Source organism: Mustela putorius, unplaced genomic scaffold, assembly GCF_011764305.1.
Source record: "Mustela putorius furo isolate JIRA1106 unplaced genomic scaffold, ASM1176430v1.1 tig00003850_pilon_pilon_pilon, whole genome shotgun sequence".
In the NCBI taxonomy this organism is placed as follows: Eukaryota; Metazoa; Chordata; class Mammalia; order Carnivora; family Mustelidae; genus Mustela; species Mustela putorius.
The window spans coordinates 10,259,906-10,281,784 of record NW_025422002.1 but is presented as its reverse complement, the minus strand read 5'-3'; the positions used below and the strand labels follow the sequence as shown (position 1 = coordinate 10,281,784).

Here is a 21,879-nt window from a genome sequence, read left to right as displayed (position 1 = left end):
AGAGCCTATTTAAAAAATAAAAATGTCAAAGCTATGAAAGAAAAAAAAATTATGGGGAACCTGGGTGGCTCAGTTAAGCATCTGCCTTTGGCTTGGTTATGAACCTGGAGTACAGGGATTGAGTCCTACTTAGCCGGGAGTCTGCTTCTCCCTCTCCCGCCCCTCCCCGAATTTATGCGCAGGCTCTCACTCTCTCTCAAATAAATAAACAAAATCTTTTTTAAAAAGAAAAGAAAGTTGTATTTTTTTTAAAGATTTTATTTATTTATTTGACAGACAGAGATCACAAGTAGGCAGAGAGGCAGGCAGAGAGAGAGGGGGAAGCAGGCTCCCCACTGAGCAGAGAACCTGATGTGGGGCTTGATCCCAGGATCCTGAGACCATGACCTGAGCTGAAGGCAGAGGCTTTAACCCACTGAGCCACCCAGGTGCCCCCAAAATTATATTTCTTAAATAATAAGACTTGAAAGTCGAAATGACCATTTGATCCAAGAGCTGCAGAATGAATGTTGTGTTAGTAGGCATGAAAACAACCTTATTCTCATTATACATCTCCAAGAGAGCTCTTGGGTGACCAGGTACATTGTCAATGAGCAGTAACATTTTGAAAGGAATCTTTTTTTTTTTTTTAAAGCGGTACTTCTCAACAGTGGGCTTAAAATATTCAGTAAACCACATTATAAACAGACATGCTGTCATCCAAGATTTACTGTTCCATGTATAGAGCATAGTCAGAGTAGATTTAGTATAACTTTTAAGGGCCCTGGGACTTTCCGAATGGCAAAAAAGCACTGGCTTCAACTGCAAGTCACCAGCTGCACTCTTCTCTAACAAGAGAGTCAGTCTGTCCTGTGAAGCTTTGAAGTCAGGCATTGACTTCTCTCTAGATCTGAAAGTCCTAGATGGTATCTTCTTCCAGTAGAAGACTGTTAAATCTACACTGAAAATCTGTTGTTTAGTGTAGCCACCTTCATTAATGATCTTAGCTAGATCTGGGTAACTTGCTGCAGCTTCTACTTGCTGCTTTATCTTGCACTTTGAAGTTATAGATTCTTTAAGCCTCACAAACCACGTCTGCCAGCTTCACACTTCTCTTATGCAGCTTCCGCACCTCACTCAGCCTTCACAGAACTGAAAAGAGTTAGGGCCTTGCTCTCAATTAGTTTTTGGCTTAAGGGAATGTTGTGGCTGGTCTGATCTTTTATCCAGACTACCAGAACTTTCCCTTTATCAGCAATAAGACTGTTTCACTTTCTTACCATTTGTGTATTCACTGAGGTAGCACTCTTACTTTCCTTTGCACCTTTTTCTTTGCACCCCAAATTTGGCTGTTTGGTGCAAGAGGCCTAGCTTTCGGCCTGTCTCAACTTTCAACACACCTTCCTCACTAAGCTGAACCATTTTTAGCTTTTGATTTAAAGTGGGAGACTTGTCGTTCTTCCTTTCACTTGAACACTTAGAGGCCATTTAGGATTATTAATTGGCCTAATTTCAATATTATTGTGTCTTGGGAAATATGGAGGCCTGAGGAGAAGGAGGGAGATGGCGAGAGAAATGGCCAAGTGGTGAGCAGTCACAGCACACACATTTGTCAATGAAGTTCTCTGTCTTATTAAGGCATAGCTCATGGTGGTGCCAAGTAATTATAATAGTAATGTTAAAGATCACTGATCACAGATCACCACAATAAGTAAAGTAAAGTAAAGTAATAATGTATATTATATAATAATAATAAGTAAAGTAATAATGAAAAAATTTGTAAGTAATACAAATTTTTTTAAAAAATTTTTACTTTAATTTGTAAAGTAATAGTGAAAAAAATTGAAATCACAAGAATTGCCAAAATGTGACACAGAGACATGAAGCGAACAAATGCTGTTGTAAAAATGGCACAGATAGACTTGCTCAATGTAGGGTTGCCACAAGCCTTCAATTTATGAAAAATGCACTGTCTGTGGATCTTAATAAAGTGAAGCACCATAAAGTGAAACACAGTGAAGTAAAATAAGCCTGTGTCTGTCTCCTCCCCCTACACTCTCCAGAACATCTTTTCTTGCCCTCTGCAAACTCTGCTGACTCTTTTGAATCCATCTTACTACTCCAGCAAAAATCACCTCTCCAACATCAGCTCCTATAGCTCTTGCTCAGTGAGTTGCAGTGTTTGTTTGTTTTTAAGATTTTACTTATTTATTTGGCAGACAGAGATAACAAGTAGGCAGAGAGGCAGGCAGAGGGAGAGGGAGAAGCCGGCTCCCCGCTGAGCAGAGGGCCTGATGTGGGTCTCAATCCCAGGACCCTGAGATCATGACCTGAGCTGAAGGCGTAGGCTTAACGCACTGAGCTACCCAGGTGCCCCGCAGTGTTTGTTAAACCTGATTTAAAACCAGCTGTGCTAGAAGCGCCTGGGTGGCTCAGTCATTAAACATCTCCTTTTGGCTCAGGTCAGGATCCCAGTGTTCTGGGATCGAGTCCCACATCAGGGTCCCTGCTCAGGTGTTGGGGGGGTGGTGTCTGCTTCTCCCTCTCCCACTTCCCCTGCTTATGTTCCCTCTTTTGCTGTCTCTCTCTCTTTCTCTCTCTCTCTCTCTGTCAAATAAATAAATAATTTTTAAAAAGACCATCTGTGACAGAATCACCTAGGATTTTTTTTTTTTTAATCACACAGGATTCTTATTACAAGCATATATTTCAGTGGCAGCAGCTGAGGCCACTGTGGGCAAGGTAAGATGAAGCTGACCCAGGAGAGAAGCTGCTGCCAGAATCAGCTTCTTCTGAAGCTTCCCTGATACGGGGCTGGCAGCTGTGGTCAAGGAGATCCTGGGTGAAGAAGGCTGCACTTTGATGAGCTGGACAAGCTGCACGTGTGGGACCCTAAGGTCACCCAGCAGACCACAGAGTTCAAGGAAGAGTACAAGGACTCTGTGGACAAAATTGGCCAGTTTCATAAAATAGTCGGTGGTTTACTTGAGCTTGTTGACCAACTTGCAAAAGAAGCAAAAATGAGAAGATGAAGGCCACTGGTGCTCAGAACTTGTTCAAATCTATAGCAAAACCGAGAGAATCTCCACAGCAGCCACTGCAAGCACTGACAGCAGAACAGAAAATGCAGCTTGGAAGGTATCGGGTTGAATAGGAAGCTTTGTGTAAAACAGAAGCAGAACAAAATTAATTTATTGACCAATTTATTTTTCAGAAATGAACTGAAAATTTCATTTTATAGCTGGAGGGGCCAAAAAACAAAACCAAATCCCAAAACCCTCTGTTCCATCCCAGTGACTTGACTAGTGACCCACGTAGGTCCTGAGAGATGGTGGGTAAGGGACACAGCATCTCTAAAGGCAGAAAACTAATCTGAGGGGGCTTGTTGCAGAAGTATGTGCACATCTGTTGGTAAACACCCAGTGGCCATGGTGGTCCAGGCTCTCACCTCTCGGCATTCTTAACTGAGAGCAATCTGAAACTCTAATCCTTTTTTTTTTCTTTGTAAATTCACAAAGCTTTGGAAAGAAAGAGCAATAAATTATTGTTTAAAAAATGAGTAAAAATAAAAGCATATATTTCTGGGGCACCTAGGTAATTCAGTCAGTTAAGTGGCCGGCTCTTGATTTTGGCTCAGGTCATGATCTCAGAGTCCTGGGATCAAGCCCCTCTGGGGCCCCGAATTCAGTTGGGAGTTGGCTTGAGGATTCTCTCTCCCTCTCCCTCCAGCCCTCCCCTCATTTGTGCATGCTCTTTCTCTCTCTCAAATAAATAAATCTTAAAAAAAAAAAAACACATGCAAAGGGGCACCTGAGTGGTTCAGTCAGTTGAGCATTTTGCTTTTCACTCAGGGCTCAGGTCGTGATCCCAGGGTCCTGGGATAGAGCCCTGTGTCAGGCTCCCTGCTCCACAGAAAGTCTGCTTTTCCCTCTCCCTCTGCTTGTTGCTCCTCCTGCTTGTGATCTCTCTCTCTGTCAAATAAATAAAGAAAAAAATCTTTAAAAAAATAAAATAAAAACCCCATATATTTCTGGGTCTTACCCTCACCCAAAAAAATCATTCTTCTAAACTGGGCCCGAGACCTTTATTTTTAATCTAAAATGTTGACTAGGCAATGCATTTATGTGGTTTAGAAATCAAAAAATATAATAAATTTATGCACAATGAGTACATGAAAAGATGTTCAGCACTGTTAGTCATTAGGGAAATGCATTTTGAAATCTCTACGAGATACCACTTCACACCCAGTAGGATGGCTAAAATGAAAAAGACAGACCATAACAAGTGTTCCCATGGATATGGAGGAAATGAAACCCTCAAATATTGCTGGTAGGAATGTAAAATGGTGCAGCTACTTTGGAAAAATAGTTTGGCAGTACCTTAAAAAATTAGAGTTACTAATATGGCCCAGCAATTCCATTCCTAGATATATACCCAACAGAAGTGACAATATATATCCACACAAGGATATATGTCTTGTACACAGGGACGCCTGGGTGGCTCAGTCAGTTAAGTATCTGCCTTCAGCTCAGGTCATGATCCCAGGGTCCTGGGATCAACCCTTGCATTGGGTTCCCTACTTAGTGGGGAGCCTGGTTCTCCTTCTGCCTGCCACTCTCCCACTTGTGCTCTCTCCCACTCTGACAAATAAATGAATAAAATCGTTTAAAAAACTTGTACACATGGGGCGCCTGGGTGGCTCAGTGGGTTAAAGCTTCTGCCTTCAGCTCAGGTCATGACTCCAGGGTCCTGGGATCAAGCCCCGCATCCGGCTCTCTGCTCAGCAGGGAGCCTGCTTTCCTTCCTCCCTCTCTCCCTGCCTCTCTGCCTACTTGTGATCCCTGTCTGTCAAATAAATAAATAAAATATTTTAAAAAATTGTACACAAACATTCATAGCAGCATTACTCATAATAGTTAAAATGTAGAAACAACCCTATCTTCATCAGCTGATGAGTGGATAAAAAAAATGTGGCATCTCCATAAATGGAATATTATTTGGCAATGAAGAAGTAAACATACTACTGCATGTGTGATATTACGCCAAGTGAAAAGTTAGTATAAAAGGACCCCATATGGTATAATTCTATTTATATGAAATATTTGGAATTGACCAAGTCATAAAGACCAAAAGTAGAGTAATGGTTGACAGGAGTAAATACGGAGTAATTGTAATAGGTATGCAGTTTCTTTCTGAGGGCAATAAAAATATTTTATAATTACATAGTAATGATCATCGGACAACTTCGTGAATATATTAAAAACCACTGAATTGTACATCTCAAAAGGGTGAACTTAATCATATGGGCATTATATCTCAATAAAGCTGTTATTTTATTTTTAAAAATATTTTACTTATTCATTTGAGAAAGAGAGAGAGAGCAAGCATGACCTGGATGAGGAGCAGAGGGAGAAGCAGGCTCTCCACTGAGCAGGGAACCCGAATGGGGGCTCAACCCCATAACTCTGGGATCATGACCTGAGCCAAAAGCAGATGCCTAACAACTGAGCCACCCTAGTGGCCCAAAGCTGTTATTTTAAAATGCAAATGGTCATGAGGGAAGGGCAATAATGGGAAAGTGTGATCACTTACAGCAGTGAGTTTTTGTTTGTTTTAGTTTTTTTTACGTAGGCTTCCGTGCCCAACATGGGGCTTGAACTCATAACCCCAAGATCAATAGTCGCACACTATATGACTGAGCCAGCCAGGCCCCCCTAGAGCAGTGATTTGTAACTGCTTTTGTGCCATGGACATCTTTGGCAGCCTGGGGAACCCTTCTCAGAATAAAGTTTTTGGATGTACAAAATAAATTATATAAGATTACAGTGAAAGCAAATTGTATCAAAATAAAGTTCTCCAATTTTAAAAAATATATACGCACTGAACACTCCTCCTCTCAACTCCGCTCCCTATCCTCCTAGGTCTCAATCCAGTCTACCCAACTCCATCCAACTAAGGAAACACTTTGTGGTGGGTTTTTAAAATGTAATTGTATGTATTTCCAGAGTTTCTTTAAGTACATACAAACAAATGTAGTTACATTCTGGGACACCTGGGTGGCTCAGTCAGTTAAGCAGCTGCCTTCGGCTCAGGTCATGATCCCAGGACCCTGCTTCCCTGCTCAGCGGGAAGCCTGCTTCTCCCTCTCCCACTCCCCTGCTTGTGTTCCCTCTCTCTCTGTCAGATAAATAAATAAAATCTTAAAAAAAATAAAGTTATAAAAAATAAAAAAATAAAGTTATATTCTTATTTTACCCTTTCTTAAATACAGAGGGTACTGTATTATATACACTTAGTAAAGACCTTGCTTTTTGTTTCCATGTAACAATATATCTTGGAGATTTCCCCTAGATCAGTACATAAGGAATATCCTCATTTTTTTTTGTTTGTTTCTTAGGGTTATTCCATTGTATGAATATAAGATAATTTACTTAACCTGTCTCTCTTGTAGTACATTTGGATCATTTCCAATATTTTGCTATTACAAACATAGCTTCATTTCATTCGTGGACAAGTAGATCTATATTCTGGAATCCCAGAAGTGGTATTGCTGAGTCAAAGAATATACAGTGTCTGTAATTTTGATCGATCTGGACACATTGCCTTCCACAGAGGTTAGATCAATTACATTCTCACCAACAATGTGTGAGTGTGTCTGACTCTTTGCTTTCCCACAGCTTTGCCAACAACATTTGCTAGTCTGATGGGTGAAGAATCACATCTCTGCATAGTTTTGTGTTTTATTTCTATTTCTTTTATTAATTTCTATAAGTGGGATTAAATGTCTTTTTACATACTTAAGGCTCATTTGTATTTCATTTACCTGAACTATGCTCATATTCTTTGCTCAATTTTCTACCATTTTGTTGGTCTCAGTTTATACAGAGAGGAGAGAGAACAGAATGAGAAAGAGGGAGAGAGAGACAGAGGCAGAGAGAGGGAGAGAAGGAGAGAGTTGGGGAAAGAGAAAGAGGAGGTAAGCATCTTGCCTACTGTAGCTCCAATATAGCTTTCTTTCTGTATGTCATTTGACTCTGTTCAGGTATGACAAGCTGAATATGCAGAACACTTTTTTTTTTTTAAAACTAGGCTCCATGCCCAGTGTGGAGCCCAATGCGGGGCTTGAACTCACAACCCTGAGATCAAGACCTGAGCATAGATCAAGAATGAGATGGTTAACCAACTGAGCCACCCAAGTGCCCCCAGAATACTTTTTAAAATATAGCTGAATACATAATCTTTTCTTTTATGGTTTCTCAATTTTGAGTCACACAGGTAGAGTCCTTCTCCACTCCAAATTATCTCAAATGATTTCTAGGCACTTCAGAGTTTGAGAACCATGCTCAGACATCTGCCTCTCCCACTAGAATGTAAGGTCCCCAGACTGGGGCAAGAACTAAGGCATCTATGTCCCTAGCAGTCCATAGTGCCTGGCATAGCATAAATGCTCAAGAAAATGCTTGTTGAATAAGGAAATCCCAGCGGTTCAACACCGTGCTCTCCTAAGGACTGTGAAGAATCCTCAGGCTCATGGAGCCATCCTCCACCCCAAGGCAGATGATCTTTGGTTTTAGCTTGCAGTTATTTTTTTTTTTCTTCTTCTTCTTTTTTTAATCTGTGTCTGCTTCCCATGGTGCCCTGGGAGTTCGTCACCAGGGACAGATTGCCTCTGAGTCATCCACTGATGCACAATCACGTGTTAGATGTTCAATAAATGTTTAAGGCATGAATGTCCAAGGGAGGGGTCCAACCTGTTCCCCAGAACTTCTTCTCTAAAGTACTTGTTTGTACTTCTCTTCTGGCTCTTGGACTGCCTTCAAGTTTAATGACTTGTGTTCCTGTCTCCTCACCCTGCTCATTCCTATCCCAGATCCTTTGCACTGATATTTCCTTTGCTTTGAATGTTCCCCCAGGACTTCAAAAGATTGGTTTCTCAGCAGTAGGATTTAGCTCGAAGCTCACCGCCTTTGAGGCCTTGCCCAAACCTACACGCCAGTATAGCTCTTCAGCCATTTGTTATCATACCACTTTGGTTTTTACCCCCCCTCAAATGTCATTATCTGAAATCCTTTTGTTTATTTGCATATTTGAACAAGACCTGAGTTCCCCTCTGCCCTAGGAATGTCAGCTCCTTGAAGTGTGGGACAAGGCTGTCTTCTTTCCTGCTGTATTCTCAGCCCCTCTGAGGGCTGGCACATAGTAAGTGCCTAATAAATATTTGTTGAATGAATGAATGAATGAATGAGTAAATAAATGATGGCTGTCTGGGAGCTCTGCCAGGGAGGGATTTAGATATTAATAATAGGGGCACCTGGGTGGCTTGGTTGGGTGTCTGACTCTTGATTCTGCTTCAGGTCGTGATCTCCGGTTCCTGGGATCAGACTCCACACTCAGCGGGGAGTCTGCTTCTCTCCCTCTCCCTTTGCCTTTCCCCTTGCTTACTCGCTTGTGCACATGAGTCCTCACTCTCTCAAATAAATAAATTAATTAATCTTTAAAATAATAATAATAGCAATAGTGATTTACTGAGCCCCAAGGATGCACTAAATTCTGCAGCAGGCATTTCATGATTATCTCATTCAACCTTCATGACAACCCAATGGGGTAGGAGCTTTTTTTTTAAAGATTTTATTTATTTATTTGACAGAGAGAGATCACAAGTAGGCAGAGAGGCAGGCAGAGAGAGAGGAAGGGAAGCAGGCTCCCTGCTGAGCAGAGAGCCCGATGCAGTACTCGATTCTAGGACCCTGAGATCATGACCTGAGCCGAAGGCAGCGGCTTAACCCACTGAGCCACCCAGGCGCCCAGGAGCTATTTTTAATCTCTATTTGTCAGATCCAACTGAGGCTTAGAAGAGTTACATCACACAGCCAATGCTAGACCTCTAGCTCTCGAGTGGGGTTCCTGAGCAGTCACATCTTCAGGATCACCTAGGAAGCTCTTAGAAATGGTTCCTTAGAATCCACCCCAGTCAGACTGAGTCAGAAACTCTGGAATGGGGCCCAGCAATCTGAATTTTAACAAGCTTTCCAGGTGATAATACACAGTGTGAAACACCTTGAGCTGAAACAAGAGGACCTTGAACTCTCTCTTTTTTAAACAGCTTTATGAATCACTTGTAAAAGTAGAAATAAACAAATAACAGTCAATGTCTTTTAGCATATTTTAAGTGTTGTTCAACCATTGTCAAAATGGACTGTGATTAGAATAATTTATTAGAACATTTTTGTCTCTCCTAAAAGAAACCCCATCAGTCCCCATTAGAATCATTCCCCATGTCTTCTCCCTCCCTAGCTATAAGCAATCACTAATTTATTTTTTATTTTTATAGTTTTGCCTGTTCTGGACATTTCATACAAATATGTATGTGATCTTTTGTGACTGGCTTCTTTCACTTTGCATGTTTTCAAAGTTTATCCATGTAGTAGCATGTAATCCTTTTTAATTGACAAATAATATTCCATTTATGGATATGTCACATTTAAAGAATCCATTCATCAATTGATGAACATTCATTTCTGTCTTTTACCTATTGTGAACAACACTATGAAAACCATGAACATATGTTTTCATTTCTCTTGGATAATGTATACAGGAGTAGGATTGCTGGGTCCAAGGGTAAGACCTTACACTATTAACCACTACACATGTCAGCTAGTCTTAGTCTCTACTATTATTAATTATATTATAACACCCATATTCACTTCCATCTATGAGCTGTCTTTGTTGCAAAGTCCTTTATTTTCATTATCACAAATCCTCACCTCAATTCCCTAACACAGGAATTATTATTGCTGTTATACAGGTGAGAGAAACTGGGGCTCACAGAAGTGAGACAGCTTGTCTACACTCAGTGAACGTGAGTGGGGCTGGGACCACAACCTACATGTGCCTATTTTCTGTGCCCTCTGTGCCTGATATCACGTCCTGAGCCATACCCTGTCCCAAAGTTTTCGAAACTTGCCTCTTCCCCTCCTTTTGGGCCTTTTCTGAAAGTTTGGCTGGCCTGAAGTCCCAAGGGTGAAAGCTACACACTCACTCCCCATGCTCTTTTCCCCAGCTGGGGCTGAAGGCCAGGGGAGGGGCATCCCTGGGAGCTGGAAATAAAATGGAGGGAGGGCTGTGCTGTGCTGTGCTGAGCAGTTAGTTACCTTACCGGAGTTATCTTACTAGAGGCTGTAAGGGGGAGGTAAGTGTTTTCTTTTGGGATTTTGTGGGGGGAAGGGCTCCTGGAGAACAGGTGAGGTGGGCTCAGCATGGGGAGTGAGGAGTAAGGCTGGGACAGGTGGACTTGGGTAGTCCTAAGTGGGGGAGTTCACAGATAGGCTAGCCCAGGAAGTCCCCCTAATTGTTAAAAGGAAAGAGATACCCAACTGGGGAGGGGGTTCCTGATCCATGACCACCCCCTGAGCCCCCAGACTTGTGCCTCTGCACCGGAAATAGAGAGAACATCCGAGGGCGAGGAACCCAAGGATTGGTGTGGCTAAGGCAGACACAGACACTGAGGCACACTTGGCTTGGATGTAGGAAGGGCAAGATAAAGGGGGAACTGTGTGAGCCATCTAAAAAGGCTTTCCAGAGCCTCTGTTTCCCCCATTTATAATGTTCTTGTCCAGTCTGTGTTGTCCACATAAAACTTTTCTCATCAGTAAATAAAAAAATAAAATAAACAAAAAGGCTTTCCAAAGAGTGAAAAATAATGAAGTTGGGGCTTCAAAGCTGCATATGGTTAGCCCTGGGCTGGTAGGGGACACTGCAGGTGGTGGGACCTGTCAACGCAAAGGCTTGGAGCATGTAAGACCCAAGGCAGACAGGTTTAAGAAGAGAAAGTGGCAGGTGAGCCCAGGGCTATCAGCTAGATCTTTGGGTTCAGGATGGTTACTAGTAGCCATAAGCCAAAGTGGCTATTTCAATTCAAGTTAGTTAACATTAAACAAAATTAAAAATCCAACTCCTCTGTTGTACTAGCCACATTTCAAGTGCTTGGTAGCCACATGAAGCTAGCAGTTGTGGTACTGGGGAGAAAGGATATAGAACATCTCCAACATCCTTCATCACAGAAAGTCCTTTTGGCCAGTGGGAAGCCTCAGAAGGGGTCTGGATTGTTCAAGGTGCAGGAGAGAGCCTTTGTGGACTGGGCTGCCTGGCCTGTGTGAGACTGGCCTGGGAGGTGTCTGGGCTATAGGTGAAGAAAGAGTCTCCAGAAGAGGGGGGTGGTGTGACTCACCTCCTGCCAGCATGAAATGGACTCTGCCCCCAGGGACAGGACCCAACTAGGCAGGGACTCTTCAGCCCCAGCTGGGGATCCCTGATCAGTGTGATCAGAGCCAGAGTCAGAGAAACATGGAGTGAGTAGTCCTGGGGAGGGAGGGGAAGCTGCTGAGTGGGGTTAAGCTTGGGCCCTGAGGGGGTTTCCAGCTTGGTCCCAGTTGGCATGTGTAGGATGGGACAGGAGAAGGGCTAGAAAAGTGTGTGTGGGAGTTTCGAGGAGAGACCAGAGTGGAGGTTACCTGGATGAGGGTGGGATTGCACTGTGTCAAATGATGAGTGAGAGGGAGCCTTGTATTCTTACTCTAACTAACTTTCTGCTTCGTTCCCAGGTCCAAAACTATCCAGATAACAAGGATGGAATATGCCATGAAGTCCCTCAGCCTTCTCTACCCCAAGTCCTTGTCCAGGTGAGGAGAGCCAAGGGTGGAAGCACAGGGGATCCACTTGGGAGTGATACGGCAGACCTTTTCAAACTTCAAAGAGCTTATAAGTTCCCTGGGCATTTTGTTAAATGCAGATGCCGATTTAGTAGATCTGGAGTGGGGCCCAAGGTTTTGCACTTCTTTTTTCTTAATTAGAGAGAGAGAGTGGAGCTCTTGAGTAGGGGTGGGGGGCACAAGAGGGAGAGAGAATCTTAAGCAGGCTCCATACTCAATGCAGAGCCCAAAGCAAGGCTCAGTCTCAGGACCCTGAGATCATGAGCAGAGCTGAAATCAAGAGTTGGACATTTAACCAACTGAGCCACCAGGCGCCCCCATTCTGGATCTCATTTAAACCTGATCACAACTTTTAGAAGTGGGGATTAAGACACCAAATTAATAGATGGGGGCACTGAGGCACAGACAGGGTGCTCTCAGTCACCTGGCCAATAGGTAGTGGAGCCAGGATTCAGGCTTGGGTCTGACTCAAAAACCCAGGCCCCTTCACCACTTCATTTCACTTTACAGATGGGAAAAGAGAGGCCAAGAGAGGAAAGTGGAAGTGGGGGGATATGGGATGGGTCCCCTATCACCTTGCTACTCATTATGGTCAGCGCCAATGAAAAGCACCAATGCCACTTGGAAATTTATTAGACATTTGGAATCCCAGACTCTGAATCAGATTGAGATCCCCAGAGGAAATACATGTTCGTTAATGTTTGAGATGTACTGATCTAACAAGGCCTTTGAGGCAACACTAGTAAGAGCAGGGCTGGTGGTAGTGGAGGAGAAAAAATATGAGATCAAACTACAGGGGAAGGGAAGCGAGTGTCTTGCAATGGGGTAAGGGCTGGGAGGCAGCAGACAACTCATTCTGATGCTCTAAATTGTCCCCAGGCATGTGGCCATGAGCACCTCGGTGGTGACCCAGCAGCTCTTGTCTGAGTCCAGCCAGGAGGCCCCCAAGGCCCGGCCCTGTAGAGTAAGCACTGCTGACCGGAGCGTACGGAAGGGGATCATGGCGCACAGTCTCAAGGACCTCCTGCACAAGGTGAGGGACAGGACTGCCCTCAGCACAGCCCAACCGCTGGGACTATGGCTGAGAGCTGACCATGCCAGCTGCCTCTGTCCTCCAGGTCATGAGCTGGGAGTTCAGCCAGGATGGACTTCATGAGTTAGATGGTGAAATAATTCCTTCCTGATGCCAGCTCTAATGAGTTGGTAGGGCCTGCCTGGAGTGCTGTCCACTGGATTAATGACCAGGGGAAAGGCAGAATATTGCCATCCTATACTAACAATAGGCCAGTGGTATTTTCAGAGTCTATTTTTCTTGTTAGAAGGACCCTTAGATTCCCTTTTCCATTGTACACACACCTGGAAGTTGGGGAAATAGGCAAGATTTTAGAGAGTCTCTTCCTCATCTCCTCCCTTTAGCCAGGGCAAGTCTTCAATCCATCTCCTACGCTGGCTTTCCAAGGAAGGCTTTGTTAATCACTGTGGAAGACGTTAATCACTGTGGAAGACTGTCGATCAGGTAAGCATCCAGAGCAGGAAACAAAAGACACATGGCTCTTGTGGATAGCAGTTAACAGCAGGCAAGAATGACACCCTTCCCCATTTCTTCTTCTTTCCCACTGCCTCTCCTACAGCCTCATCTAATTTGGCTCCATATTAATCTTGTGCTTCACTGCCCCATTAGCTTATCAGCTGAAGGTGACGGGACCCCTGCTGCTATCCAAGCCCAGTTGCCTGGCACAGATCATACATTTGGATTAGGCTTCTGATTACTACAGTCTACAGTTTAACATAGAGAAATCATAGCTGACCTAAGCCTCTATTCCAGAGTCCTTCCCCTGTTTCTGTGAATTAGGTCTGTTCTTCTTCATGGGAGCCCATTTCCCCTCTCTTATGAGGCTTGTGGCTTGGACACACCATTTCTTATCACCTGAATCAAAAGGTCTCTTTTACACTTGAGTCTAGACTTGCTAATGTTTTTCACCTCCTATACCAAAATGGATTTGTTGCACATGACTTCCCAGACTGCAGTCCCTGGGATATGAGTGAGGCTCAGGGGTCGTCATTTTTATTTTTATTTTTTTTTAAGATTTTATTTATTTATTTGACAGAAAGAGATCACAAGTAGAGAGGCAGGCAGAGAGAGAGGGGGAAGCAGGTTCCCTGCTGAGCAGAGAGAACCCGATGCGGGGCTCGATCCCAGGACCCTGAGACCATGACCTGAGCTGAAGGCAGAGGCTTTAACCCACTGAGCCACCCAGGTGCCCCAGGTTGTCATTTTTAGAAGGTTCTTCAGGACATTCTTATCCACTGAGTTTGGGGACCCCAAGTTAGAGTCCTAACTCCAAAGGATGCAGGGAGGTACAATAGTGAGAAGTCATCTTTTCAGCATGGAACAAAGGTTAAAAATGAATCTTACTGATCAAGTGGAGGGGGACATCAACCTATGTAGACTGCTTTTCCAAGTTTGGCAATGTGAAGAAAGGAACAAAGAGAATGAGGGAAAAAGAGCAAAGTGATACAGTTGGCAGTGACTAGATTATTAGTCCCTATTGGCCATGGCAAAGAACAGAGGGGTTTCATTTTAAAAGACCACAGTAAGCCTTTGGAGGATTTTTTTTTAAAAGTAATTTTGAAAGAATCTCTAACAGAAGTTGAAAGAATAATACTAGGCTTCCTAAATCACTTGAGAGGAGGTTGCCAACCTGATGCTTCTTATTCTTGGATACTTCAGTGTATCTTTTCTACAAACAAGAATATTCTCCTATATAATTGAAATATACTGGGATTTAAACCCAGGCTGTCTTGTCATACACTTTTGCATTTAACCATTGTGAGGACTCTAAGACTATACTTGCTTCAACTATTTGGATGATGAAATGAGTTCAGATAAATGAGATAACTTTCCTACCATTCAGAATAATGTAAGGGAGCTAGAATTCAGATGCAGGTCTCTTTAACTCTAGAGCTACACTATCCAATGCAGTAGTTACTAGATCCATGTGGTTACTGAACTCTTGAAATGAGGCTAGTTGAAACTGAGATGAGCTTAAGTATAAGTAACACACAAGATTTTGAAGACTTAATATGAAAAAATGTAAAATCCTAAATTTTATCCCAATTTTATGTTGAAATCATATTTTAGATGGAATTAAATATATTACAAGTATCACGCAACTATTAGAAAATTTAAAATTACATATATGTGATACAGAGCATCTATGAAAAACTCACAGCTAACAACATGCTTAATGGGAAATTCTGAAAACTTTCCCCTTAAGATCAAGATTGAGATAAGGGTATCTATTCTTGCCATTTCTACACAACATGGTGCTGGAGGTTCTATCCAGGCTAATCAACAAGAAAATAAAATAAAAGGCACCCTGATTGGAAGGAAAGGGGTAAAACTATATCTATTTGCAGATATAAAACCCTACAGAACACACACACACACACACACACACACAGCTAATAAATGGGTTCAGCAAGTTTGCATGATATAGGGTTGCAAGATATAAGATCAATATATAAAAATCAATTGTATTTCTATACACTGAAAACAAATAATCTGAAAATAAAATTAAGAAAATGAGGGGGAAAAAATGAGGGGGCACCTGAGTGGCTCAATTGGTTAAGCATCCAACTCTTGATCTCGGCTCAGGTCTTGATCTCAGGGTCGTGAATTCAGGTCCTATGTCGAACTCCATGCTGGATGTGGAGCCTATCTTCAAAAAAAAAATGAGTTTATTCATAATTGCATCAATAAGAATAGAATGTTTAAGAATAACTTTAACAGGGGCACCTGGGTGGCTCAGTGGGTTAAAGCCTCTGCCTTAGGCTTGGGTCATGATCTCAGGGTCCTGGGATTGAGCCCCGCATCGGGCTCTCTGCTCAGCAGGGAGCCTGCTTCCTCCTCTCTCTGCCTGCTTCTTTGCCTACTTGCGATCTCTGACAAATAGATAAATAAAATCTTAAAAAAAAATAAAAAGTGATATATTGAAGCACCTGGGTGGCTCAGTCAGTTCAGTGTCTTCCTTCTGGGGCACCTGGGTGGCTCAGTGGGTTAAGCCTCTGCCTTCAGCTCAGGTCATGATCTTAGGGTCCTGGGATTGAACCCCACATCGGGCTCTCTGCTCATCAGGGAGCCTGCTATCCACCCTCACCCCTCTTTACCTGCCTCTCTGCCTACTTGTGATCTCTGTCTGTCAAATAAATAAATAAAATCTTTTTTTTTTTTTTAAGTGTATTCCTTCTGCTCAGGTCATGATCCCAAGGTCCTGGGATCAAGCCTCACGTTGGGGGGGGGGGGTCCCAGCTCAGTGGGGAGTCTGCTTCTCCTTCTGCCTGCCACTCCTCCTGCTTGTGCTCTTTCACTCTCTTTCAAATAAATAAATAAAATCTTTTTAAAAATGTGAATATTATTCAGCCATAAAAAGAAATGAGTCATATTACAGCATAGACGAACAATGAAAACATACTGAGGGAAAGAAGTCAGTCTTAAAAACCCACATATGATTCCATTTATATGAAATGTCCAGAATGGGCAAATCCAAAAAGAGACAAACAGTAAAGGTTGCCATGGGTTGGGGCATGGGAAATGAGGGCTAATGGATAATGGGTTTCTTTTGGGATGATGAAAATGTTCTGAAATTGGATAGTTGTGATGGTTGTACAACTTTGTGAATGTACTAAAAAACACTGAATTATATATTTTAAAAGGATGAACTTTATGGCATGTGAATTGTATCTTAATAAAAAGGTACGTATGTGACTCCCACTAGATTTTAACCGAACAGCATTGTTCTAGAACATAACCGTGAATCCAGGTACCAAGAAAGACCATAATATAAAATCTTTGGGTGGTGATCCCATAGCAAGAGCCTGGGTTCCAGTCCCATTTCCCATAGATCGTTATCACTTGTTCTTTCCCTGGCAGCTGAGATGATGCAATATGGGTCTTCCTCATGCTCTGTGGCTGCATGGGGATGGCAGAAGCTTCACTGACTTTATTTTCCAGGTCCGGGACACCCTGATGCTGGCAGACAAGCCCTTCCTTCTGGTGCTGGAGGAAGATGGTACAACTGTAGAGACAGAAGAGTATTTCCAAGCCCTGGCAGATGATACAGTGTTCATGGTTCTCCAGAAGGGGCAGAAATGGCAGCCCCCATCCAGACCGGTGAGTTTCCACGTGTGTAGGGGGGAGAACATTGGGGAATCTGGAAGAAGTCCTTGGGAGGGTGCCAACCACAGTCTTGTCTTGATACAGGGTACTAGGCACCAACTTTCCCTCTCCTGTAAGCCTGCCAAGAAGATTGATGTGGCTCGTGTAACCTTTGACCTGTATAAGATGAACCCACAGGACTTCATTGGTTGCCTGAATGTGAAGGCCACTCTGTATGGCACATACTCCCTTTCCTATAACCTGCACTGCTACCGGGCCAAGCACATCATGAAGTGAGTGAATTGGGATTTGCTGGGGATAGGGTGGGTATTCAGCAATGAGGGAACTCCGCTCTGCTCACATGAGCCCAGGACTAGTGTTGACAAGGCATGAGAATTAGCATTTGTCTAGAATGTTATGGTTGAATTAGTGCTTTAGAGTATGCCAAAGGGATACACATACTCCTCCAGGTGGAACTGGGATATATTATTTTTCTAATTACCTTCCACTATAACAACTACTTTTCTTCCACCTAAAATAGTAAGTAGTTTTCTAATCAATTTTTAAAAAGTGAACATGTGTCAAAGATTTTACTGAACTCATTAATTAAGGAGAGAACCAGCAAGAAGTTACAATCAGTTCAGAGAATTAAAAAAAAAACACCAATACATACAGGTGCATCAAGAATGCTGAGATAGGGGCACCTGGGTGGCTCAGTGGGTTGAATCCTCTGCCTTCAGCTCAGGTCATGATCCCAGGGTCCTGGGATCAAGCCCTGCATCAGGCTCCCTGCTCAGCGGGGAGCCTGCTTCCCCCCCCCTCTCTCTGCCTGCCTCTCTGCCTCCTTGTGATCTCTGTCAAAAAAAAAAAAAAAAAAAAAGAATGCTGAAATAACTGAGCGCCTGGGTAGCTCAGTCAGTTGAGTTGCCAACTCTTGGTTTCAGCTCAGGTCATGATCTCAGGGTGATGGGATCAAGCCCCATGTTGGGCTCTGCCCTCTACCTGGGGAGTCTGCTTGGGATTTTCTCTCTCCATCTGCTTCTGTCCCTCCCCTCTCCCTCATAAATAAATAAATCTTAAAAGAAAAAAGAATGAGGGCGCCTGGGTGGCTCAATGGGTTATAATCTCTGCCTTCAGCTCAGGTCATGATCCCAGGGTCCTGGGATCGAGCCCCACATCGGGCTCTCTGATCAGCAGGGAGCCTGCTTCCTCCTCTCTCTCTGCCTGCCTCTCTGCCTACTTGTGAACTCTGTCTGTCAAATGGATAAAATCTTAAAAAAAAAAAAAGAAAAGAAATACATATTTAAAAAAAAAAAAGAAAGAAAAAGGAATGAGATAACTTCATAGATACAAAATTGGATTTCTCCCTGTGGGTGGGAGGGACAAAATGAATGTCCTTCCACAGATGGAAATAATTTGCACGTCTATGGACAATAGTCACTTGTATTATCTAATGAACTTCTTTTCAACATTTTACTTTATTTTTGAAAGTTTAATCAAGTAACACAGGAAGCATGAGAACATGTTAAGTCGTAAGACAAGTACCATTATGGTGATGTCTCCCAATTTCAGCTGTTCCACTGGCATTCAAGTGAATTCTTAACCCTATCAGGTGGAGGCAGCCACTGAGGCAGAGACATCCACCTCTTCCAAAGCCACAAATCTAGGGAGTAGCAGAGCATGGCCTCTCGCCAGTTTCTTCTAACACATGTTCTACTCCTCTCCAATTGCTTCACTTAGTGTCTACTGGGCACCCACTGGGTGCCTGGCCCTATGATGTAAGCTAAAGATCCAGAGATAAGATGTCAGAACAAGTTCCATGATGGCAAGACTTTTTATTGCCTCCAGTACCTTGGTGAATGCTGACACATAGCAGTAATTCAGATCACTGCAGAATGAATGAAGATGTATCTGATCCTTGTTCTTAGAGGCCTTCTGAGAAGTCCTGCTCAGGGTCCCCAGAGTTCTGCCAGAACATAGCTAGAGTAGACCAAACCTTCTTGACTTTTTTTTTTTTAATCAGTGTGTGTGTGTGTGTGTGTGTGTGTGTGTGTTTAAGATTTTATTTGTTGGGGGCACCTGGGTGGCTCAGTGGGTTAAGCCTCTGCCTTCAGCTCAGGTCATGATCTCAGGGTCCTGGGATCGAGTCCTCCTTGATCTCTCTCTGCTTCCTCCTCTCTCTCTCTGCTTGCCTCTCTGTCCACTTGTGATCTCTCTCTGTCAAATAAATAAAATCTTAAAAAAAAAAAAAGATTTTATTTGTTTATGTGAGAGAGAGCACAAGCAGGAGGAGCCACAGGCAGAGCAGGCAGAGGGAGAAGCAGGCTCTCCACTAAGCAAGGAGCCCCATGCGGTACCAATCCCAGGATCCTGGGATCATGATCTGAGCTGAAGGCAGATGTTTAACGGACTGAGCCACCCAGGAACCCCCTTCTTGGCTTTCTGAGCTTCTTCTGTGCATAGCCAGTCTGGAGATGAGGGACCTGAGGTGTGTGATTCTGTTTGCCAGAGATGACTCCCAATGTCAGGCTTGCACCTAGTTCTGTGGCTAAAAGTTCCATATTCCTCCTATACTATATCATGCTCCATGTTGATCTGGGCTTGCTGCTGGTAGTTTGCAAATTTCAAAATCTAGAGCAAGAAGCTGCAGCTTTTAAACTCAGCGCATTTAGAGGAAGTATGACTCTCAGACCTAAACACAGTAGATATGTTGGTATCAAGAAAACAGTAAGCTGGATTGGGTGTGGTGACTTAGTGGTGTCAGCTAGTTTTATTATTACTGTTGTAGTAAAACATACATAAAATTTACCACTTTAACCATTTTGAAGTGTACAGTTCAGTGGCATTAAGTACATTCACAATGTTGTATAAGAGTTACCACTATCAATTTCCAGAACCTTTTCATCATCTTAAACTGAAACTCTGTCCCCATTAAACACTAACTTTCCACTCCCTCTTCTTTCAGTCCCTGGTAACCTGTGTGTTACTTTCTTTGTCTGTTAATTTGCCTACTCTAGATATCTTACACAGTGTTTGTTCTTTTGTGACTGGTTTATATCACTGAGCATAATGTTACCAAGGTTCATCCATGTTGTAACAAGTTGTCAGAACTTCATTCCTATTTATGGCTGGACAGCTGGTTTTAAGCTTCTGTTCTGTAATTTGAGGTACAGCCTTGAAAATTTTAAAAATGGGGAGCCTGGGTGGCTCAGTTGGTTGAGCATCCAACTCTTGGTTTCAGCTCAGGTCATGATCTCACGGTCGTGAGATCAAGCCCCTTATTGGCTCGGGGGGTTGGGGAAGATCTGTGATGGGGCAGGGAGTCTGCTGGAGATTTTCTCCTCCTTCTGTCCTCTCCCCCATTTATTCTCTCTCATTCTCCCCCTTCCTCTTTCTCCTTAACATAAAGAAATAAATCTTTAAAAAAATAAATATTTAGAGAATTTTCATGTGTAGATGTTTATAGTTCTAATTATCTTTCTGCCTCCCCATACCTCAACCATAAGTTCATTTATCGAATAAAGGTTAATACTTTGAAAGTTTTTTAAAAAAATATTTTATTTATTTATTTGACAGAGATCACAAGTAGGCAGAGAGGCAGGCAGAGAGAGAGAGAGAGAGAGAGGAGGAAGCAGGCTTCCTGCTAAGCAGAGAGCCTGATGCAGGGCTCAGTCCCAGGACCCTGGGATTATGACCTGAGCCGAAAGCAGAGGCTTTAGCCCACTGAGCCACCCAGGTGCTCCTAGTTTGAGAGTTTTAATACCAGCCAGAAAGTCTTTATTTTCCTTTTCTCCCCACTCCCTAAAATCCCCACCCAGGACTAGTAATCTCTTTTAAACAGATCTGGATAAGAACATGGTTAAAGTGGTCAAACATTCTACCAGTTACTCTTGTTTTGCCCTACTCATCTACTTGTTAGGCTCCCAATGAAGTGATCTCATATTGTTTCAACCTCATAACCCTGTGAGGCATCGAAATGGTATGATCCTATTTGATGGATGAAAAAGCAGAAGCTCAGAACTCTAGTGGTTGGCCATGCTTCACATAGCTGAGAAGACTGCATTAGAATGCTGGCCTGACTCGAGTCCTGTTCTCAGTACATCACAACACTAGGCATAGGGGACCTGCATGTCCAGTACCCTGAAAATTAGCTAGACCACACATGACTTGGAAATCTAGAACAAAGGTCATGAAGGACAGCACCACGGTATGGAGATTCATGTGGCTGGCCCAAAGTAGTATTACAAAAAGTAAAGGTCTTATTAAATGAGCTTGAACTTTGCATGAGAAAATAGCGAGGTTTTGGACATCTCAATGAAAGTATGATGCCAGGCAATGCCTGTAGACCATCTCCCATTTGCTGAGGGAGGATAGCGTCCACTCCTGTTGACACACTGTGCTACGGTTTATGAAACTATGGAGGTAGCATGGAGGGGGAGACATTTAGAGGACGCAGAGAGAGGTTTTCTTTGTGGTTTGACTCCAGTGCCTTTTTCTTCCACCCAGGGAAGTTCTTCGTTGGGCCCTCCTCAGCATGCAGACCACAGGCCATGTGCTGCTCGGCACCTCCTGTTATATGCAGCAGCTCCTGGATGCCACAGAGGGAGGGCAACCCCCTGAGAGCAAGGCCCAATCTCTCATCCCAGCCTGTCTAAAGACACTGCAGTGACACCTCCAGTCCCTGGAGGCACTCCCCAAAGACCAGACTGTGGTCCCCATGCTCAGCTAGTAGCCACCACAGGCTGGCAGCTAGACACATCCTCCTCACCCACGCAGGACCATGAAGGAAGCAGCCTGCCCGGGGGAAAGGCTGGAAACCTGAGGGTTCTTACCCTGGCCCAGCTCCTTCCTGTCCAGGGTGGCTTAGCTGACCAAGAAAGGTCACCAGGGGGCTAGGCACAAAGTCTGCCCCTCACTTACTGTCTTCACACGCTCCCCACCTCCTGGCCTCCCAGCCCTAATACTCCTGAGTGAACCACCAAGTCTGCTAGTGTATGATATTAGAGAGCTCACATTATATTATTTATGCTGATA

At 43.4% G+C, this 21,879-nt stretch overlaps 1 protein-coding gene and 1 pseudogene across 2 annotated transcripts; both read left to right on the top strand.

Annotated features, from left to right (window-relative positions):
- The first annotated feature begins 1,626 nt into the window (after positions 1-1,626).
- Positions 1,627-3,206, top strand: LOC101684556 (annotated as a pseudogene).
- A 6,857-nt stretch (positions 3,207-10,063) lies between these two features.
- On the top strand, positions 10,064-21,879 carry CIDEC (cell death inducing DFFA like effector c). 2 transcript variants are annotated; one of them, XM_045063297.1, is made up of 6 exons: positions 10,064-10,168; positions 11,580-11,657; positions 12,567-12,720; positions 16,702-16,860; positions 16,951-17,138; positions 21,352-21,879. In XM_045063297.1, exons 2-6 carry the CDS (start codon positions 11,605-11,607, stop codon positions 21,512-21,514), a joined length of 717 nt encoding a protein of 238 aa, XP_044919232.1. In that variant the 5' UTR covers positions 10,064-10,168; positions 11,580-11,604; the 3' UTR covers positions 21,515-21,879. The 2 variants fall into 2 exon arrangements, with proteins under 2 accessions (XP_044919232.1, XP_004738542.1); XM_004738485.3 differs by lacking the exon at positions 10,064-10,168 and adding an exon at positions 11,263-11,327.